This window comes from Coturnix japonica, unplaced genomic scaffold, assembly GCF_054131305.1.
Source record: "Coturnix japonica strain WE unplaced genomic scaffold, WE-NBRP24 Scf050, whole genome shotgun sequence".
Taxonomy (NCBI): Eukaryota; Metazoa; Chordata; class Aves; order Galliformes; family Phasianidae; genus Coturnix; species Coturnix japonica.
The window spans coordinates 850,950-856,376 of NW_028188953.1; the positions used below are offsets into that span (position 1 = coordinate 850,950).

A 5,427-nucleotide genomic window follows, 5' to 3' on the forward strand; every position below is an offset into this window, starting at 1 on the left:
TCTATGATTCTGTGTGTCCCCTTGGGCCAACATTACTCCTTTGGCACTGAAATCCAAGCCCATTCCTCTCCATCTCTATTCCCAAGGGATCCTCCTTCCCCACCCTCTCCCCAGTCCCAGATTTCGTATCCAACCCCCAAAATTGGCATTTCCAGGTTCCAAATTCATCCACCCTTTCACAGCAACACCATGGAAGGCAGCGCTGGAGCTGGGAACTCCTCCCCAGCCAAGCTGTCATGGATTTGTACCTTTTGCTATAGGTTTCCCACCTCATCACATCCTGTGGAGCTCAGAGAAGAACTACACGTTCCAGAGGCCCTCAGGTTCAATTAGACTGTATTATATTGTGTAATCTTGCATCCCAACATCGTAGTTAGTAAAGTAAGTCTTCCTCCTTAGATCGTTGCCACTGCTCTGTTTGTTTCCTTAGCCCAGCTCCCATCTTCCTACCTCTTTCCCTTCCCAATATTGGGGGCCGGGGAGCCCAAAGGCCAGCTAGCCCCCTGTTATGGACATAGATTGATCCAGATAACTCCATGACGAGGGTGAGCAGTGATAGGACAAGGGGGAATGGTTTTAAACTGAGACGGGGGAGGTTTAGGATGCATCTTAGGAGGAAGTTTTTCCCCCAGAGGGTGGTGACGCACTGGAACAGGTTGCCCAAGGAAGCTGTGGATGCCCCATCCCTGCAGGCATTCAAGGCCAGGCTGGATGTGGCTCTGGGCTGCCTGGGCTGCTGGTTGGCGACCCTGCACACAGCAGGGGGTTGGAACTGGATGACCATTGTGGTCCTTTTCAACACAGGCCATTCTATGAGTCTGTGACTCTCACAGCCCCCACCAGAAGCACACGGCCTGTCCGTGCCCAGGACGGGAGCAGCTGTGCAATGGCACAGACATCTTTACCAGGGCATCCAAAGGAGCTCCGAGCGCAGGGTATTCCAGCCTTGGGCTGGGGGCAAACCCACAGGGTCTGTCCCTCCTGGGCACACCCTGTGAGCTCATAGAAGGCGTCACTTGGCCCTCACAGCTGTCAGCCATTATGACATCAGAACCTGCCGTCCTGCTGAGGCACGCTGCAGAGCTGTGCAGCACTGCAGTCCTGTGAGGAGTGCAGAGCAGGCGAGTGGAGAAGAGGTGCTTGTGTCCTGGGAGGAGAGCAAGCCATTCTCTGTGTCTGTGCGAGTGAAGGAGCCAAAATGCCAGCCCAGCTGGGCAGGTGGGTGCAGCAGGGCCAGAATGTGGGGAGGGGAAGGCAGAACCGCTGCGTGCTGCTGGGCTTTCTCCAGCCAGGCAGCCCAAACTCCATTTCCGTGGGCACAGCCCTGCTCCTGCTCTGGGGAGAGCCGACTGGGGCAAGGCTGCTGCCCCCCATGGCACAGCACAGCACAGCCCTTCACTCTCACGTGTCCCATGGGTGCTGTGGCACTAAGCAGCTCTTGCTAACGGGCCCTCCCTGGACTCACATCTCTGCTGGGCAGAGGAAGCCATGGCAGCCGTCTGCTCCAAGGATCCCAGCAGACCGTGTGTGTCCCCGCGCTGGGCCGTGATAACCACCATCTGATCTCTCCCTTAGGCAACGCGTCGGCCAAGAGGAGGGAAGGAGGACTCCCGTCCTGCCTCTAGTGGTCCTTTCTGGTGAGTGTTCCCCACCCAAAGCCATCCCAGCACAGCCCAGGAGCAGGACCGTCCCACACGGCTGGGTTGGGAGGAGGGAAATGGGCTGCAGGGCTCAGAGCAGTCTGGCAAACTAATGGTCTCTCCCGACCGATGTCCCCCACAGCTGGAGCCATCCTCTGGATATTGGGAGTTTGGAGACAGAATGCCCTGCAGGTCAGTGCTACGCTGTGCGGCAGAGGCCAAAGCTCTGCCCTTCTGCCTCCGTGGGGACAGTTTGGCCATGGGCTCATCACTGCTGAGACGGAGCCGGGCTGGGGGTTGCCTTGGCAGCAGGACAGGTTTTGGTGTGGCAGCATCTTCCCAGTGCCCAGCACGGAGCTGAAGGCAACAGCGCGTGGGAAGAAGGAGCCTTTGGCCCATCCGTGGGACTGGGGAGTCTGGAGGGGATGGGAAAGCAAACAGAGAAGCAGCAGATGCTCTGACACCCCATAGAGCCCTATAGAGCCCCCACAGACACCCCGTAGAGCCCCATAATGCTCTGTAAGACCCCATAGAGCTGCACAAGAGCTCATAGAGAACCAAAGAGCCTCATGGTGCCCACAGGCTGTGGTCCTCTGCAAAGTGCTGGGAAGCAGCAGGAAATTCTGCCAGCGGCTCCCTGGGAAGCTGCTTTGGAAGCTCTGGCCGTGCTCCTCATGCTTCCTCCCATCAATGCCTTTCTCTTCCAGGTGGTGTCTGCAGGACCTGGGCAAGAGCTCCTGTCTATGGGGTAAGGACACTTCCTTGCCATGCACCTGGCTCTGCAGCGTGGCCTCAGCTGGCTGTGTGCTCTATGTGGCCCTTGGCAAAGCAAAGGAACCAAAGGGGCTGGGGGATAAGGAAGAGCACAACCCCCTGGGATCCTTCACTTCATGGCACTGGAACTCTGACCTGCGGGGTGGACATTGCTGAACAAGACTTGCTTTGGCTTTGCCTTCAGGAACCCACTGGTTCAGCTGTCGGCCAGGAAGGAGCTCATTGTCGAGTCACTCTCTGATGTCCTGGAAGAGAACGGGATCCACGGACTCGAGAGAGAGAAAATTCTGCAGCTGACACGGCACGCAATGGAGGCAGCTGTGGAAAAGAGCAACTGGATGCCCAACTGGGCTCTGAAATCCTTGGGTATGTAGACAGCTCTTCACTACCCTCAGCTTTGCGCTCCCCCAGAACTGCCCAGCTCTGCTTTCCATCACAGATATCTCACAGAGCTTTAGGCTGGCTGAGGTCTGAAGGGACCTTAAGACCATTCCAGCCCAACTCCCTGAAACTGACAGGGCTTTGCATCAAGGTGCTCAGGGCTTCATCCAACCTGGTCTCCAACACCTCCATGGCTCCTCTGGGCAGCACATTGCAGGGCCTCACTGTCCACTGGGGGTCCAGAATTTCCTCCTCACTTCCCATCTAATCCCCCCATCTCTGAGGCTTTACAAACCCTTCCCCTCTGCTCCCAGGGCTGACCGGCTCCTTTCCCCAATCAGCGCTTCAGGCCGGGACTCAGCAGTTCCCATACACAGCAGGAGGGATTCTGCACCCCAGAGCCCCACCAAGAGCTTTGGGGATTGAGCATTCCCTCCTTCAGCTCATCTCTGGGCCATTCCAGTGCACGTCTGTCCATCTTTATTTCAGGTGCCACTGTTGATGCGGAGAGGACAACCAAGAGTTATGGTGGGAAAGGCCGGCTTTCTCCCCTCTTTTCCTTCGCGAAGTCCCCGGAGACCATGTTGCAGGTATGGCAGGAGAAGTGCTGACTGTGGGCTTCCCCCCCTTGCTTTCGCCCCCCTCCCCCCACAGACACCCCACAGAGCCCCATAAGGGCTCCCCCTCCACCCCCCAGTCCTTTCTTCCCCCAGTCCTTCCCCTTCCATCCTTCCCCCTCATCCTCACCCCATTCTGGCTGCACATCCATTTCCTTTGCCCCAGCTGCTCTGCTCAGCCCACACTCTTCCCCACATCGCTGACACCAGCGTTGGGAGGGTGCTGGGCTGACAGATGCTGGGGAGGGCTGCCCCGCCGGCTCTGTGCAAGCAGAGAAAGGCAATTGACTCCAGAGCTGTTGTCCAAACCTCTGCATATTGCCCTCCCGTCCCTTGAGTAGCGTTCCATGACGGGCAGCCCCATAGAAGACAAGGTCTGTGCTCCTTGCCCACCATCCAGCTCTGGCGGCTCTTTGCCTCCCCACTGATGGACGCGTCTTTCTCCTTTCAGCCCGATGTTTCTGCTGGAAGCTGCTGGGCTTTCCAAGGATCTCAGGGCCACGCCGTCATCCAGCTGCCGGAGAACATCTGGCCCACGGCTTTCACCGTGTGGCACGTGTCCAAGGCAGTGTCTCCCTCTGGGGAGGTCAGCAGTGCCCCCAGAGACTTTGCCATCTTGGTAAGTCTCTGCCTGCTGCTGCTTCTGGAGGGCCCCGAGGAAAAAGCTTTGCCATAGAGCCCCATAAGAGCCCACTGAACCCCTATAGAGCCCCAGAGACAACCAACACAACACATTAACCGCAACATAAGACCCCATAGACCCCCACAGACACCCCAAAGAGCCCTGTAGAGCCCCCACAGACACCCCATAGAGCCCTATAATGTTCTGTAAGACCCCATAGAGCTGCACAAGAGCTCATAGAAAACTAAAGAGCCTCATGGTGACCCACAGACACCCAACAGGGCCCCATAAGGGCCCTACAGACACCCAACAGAGCCCCATAACTGCCACATAGAGCCCTGTAAGACGCCATAGAGCCACACAAGAGCTCATAGAGCACCATAGAGCCACACAGTAGACACCCAACAGAGCCCCATATGACCCATACTGTTGGGAGCTCCCAAATTTCAGAGGTGGGCTGCTGCAGAGCATCCTGCCTGAGGGCACCGAATCCCTCGGGTGGTTCCATGTCTCCAAAAGCCTCTACGGCTCTTTGTGGCCGAGCAGCTGGGAGCAATTGCTCCACGTGCCCTGACTCAGGTTCACCCTCCTTTGTGCTCCAATCCTGCCAGAGCACAGGGAGGGTTGGAAGGGCTCCCACCTTTGGCCTCAGTGTGTTCTTTATGGCACGGCCTGCCTAAGTGTGACCGCCATCATCTCTTCTCTTTGAGGGAGTGGATGAGGATGAAGAGGAAACTCTCCTGGGGTCATTTGTTTACAACGTGGACGGAGAGATCTCCCAGACCTTCCACGTTCAGGTATGGCAAGTGCAAGGGGGGAGGCCAGCTGCCTGCAAGGCATGCTAAACAACTATTGAATATGAATCTGAATTCCAGGAAATCACCGACTGTGTATTAGGTTCACCCATATCTATGGGGCGAACAGTGGGATCTGTGGGGCACTATGTGGCACTGGTCCCCCTCCGGCCCATAACGAAGCCTCTCCTCTTTGCATTGGCAGGAGAAGCCCCTTCAGTCGTATCGAAAGTTCAAACTGGATGTGCGGAACAACTGGGGAAACGCGGAATACACCTGCGTGTATAGAGTGGAAATCCACGGAAACCCCTAAAAACCCCTAAAAATCCCTAAAAACCCCTAATAAACCCTAAAACCCCCTAAACTCTGATGTCTACCAGAGGGTTTTAATTAGGGACTGATCATTCTCTGAAGAGATGTTGATAACTTTCTGCCCACCTCGAGGCTGGTTGGGGGGAGGGAGGAGCTGCGGGGCTGAGTTGGGTGGGTGTTTGGGGGGGGACCGGAGAGGGGGCCGGGGCGAAGGGAGTGGGGGCTGCGGGCCACTCTGCGTTGGCCCTGTGCTGCCTCTGCGGTGCTCAGGGCTTCTGCTTTCTGGG

The 5,427-nt window shown here is 57.0% G+C and overlaps 2 protein-coding genes across 5 annotated transcripts in view; one reads left to right on the plus strand and one right to left on the minus strand.

Annotated features, from left to right (window-relative positions):
* Window positions 1–5,427, minus strand: part of LOC146752165 (uncharacterized) — a 187,561-nt gene that overhangs the window by 141,986 nt on the left and 40,148 nt on the right. The gene's annotated exons all lie outside the window — the stretch shown is intronic.
* Window positions 505–5,192, plus strand: LOC146752180 (SUN domain-containing protein 2-like). Of its 3 annotated transcripts, XM_085532897.1 has the most exons (9): window positions 505–1,218; window positions 1,576–1,637; window positions 1,783–1,832; window positions 2,348–2,388; window positions 2,599–2,780; window positions 3,285–3,385; window positions 3,864–4,031; window positions 4,745–4,831; window positions 5,034–5,192. In XM_085532897.1, the coding sequence occupies exons 1-9, from the start codon at window positions 1,199–1,201 to the stop codon at window positions 5,139–5,141; spliced, it is 819 nt and encodes a 272-aa protein (XP_085389023.1). In that variant the 5' UTR covers window positions 505–1,198; the 3' UTR covers window positions 5,142–5,192. The 3 variants fall into 3 exon arrangements, with proteins under 3 accessions (XP_085389023.1, XP_085389021.1, XP_085389022.1); XM_085532895.1 differs by having other exon boundaries at window positions 505–1,637; window positions 1,783–2,388; XM_085532896.1 differs by having other exon boundaries at window positions 1,576–2,388.

Bases quoted from the DNA above. Each gene is read 5' to 3' on its own strand.
- LOC146752180 (XM_085532895.1), top strand. From the start codon at position 2,210: ATGGTGCCCACAGGCTGTGGTCCTCTGCAAAGTGCTGGGAAGCAGCAG. The intron at 4,032-4,744 runs GTAAGTCTCTGC...CTTCTCTTTGAG, and splicing joins CCAGAGACTTTGCCATCTTG to GGAGTGGATGAGGATGAAGA. The intron at 4,832-5,033 runs GTATGGCAAGTG...TTGCATTGGCAG, and splicing joins CCCAGACCTTCCACGTTCAG to GAGAAGCCCCTTCAGTCGTA.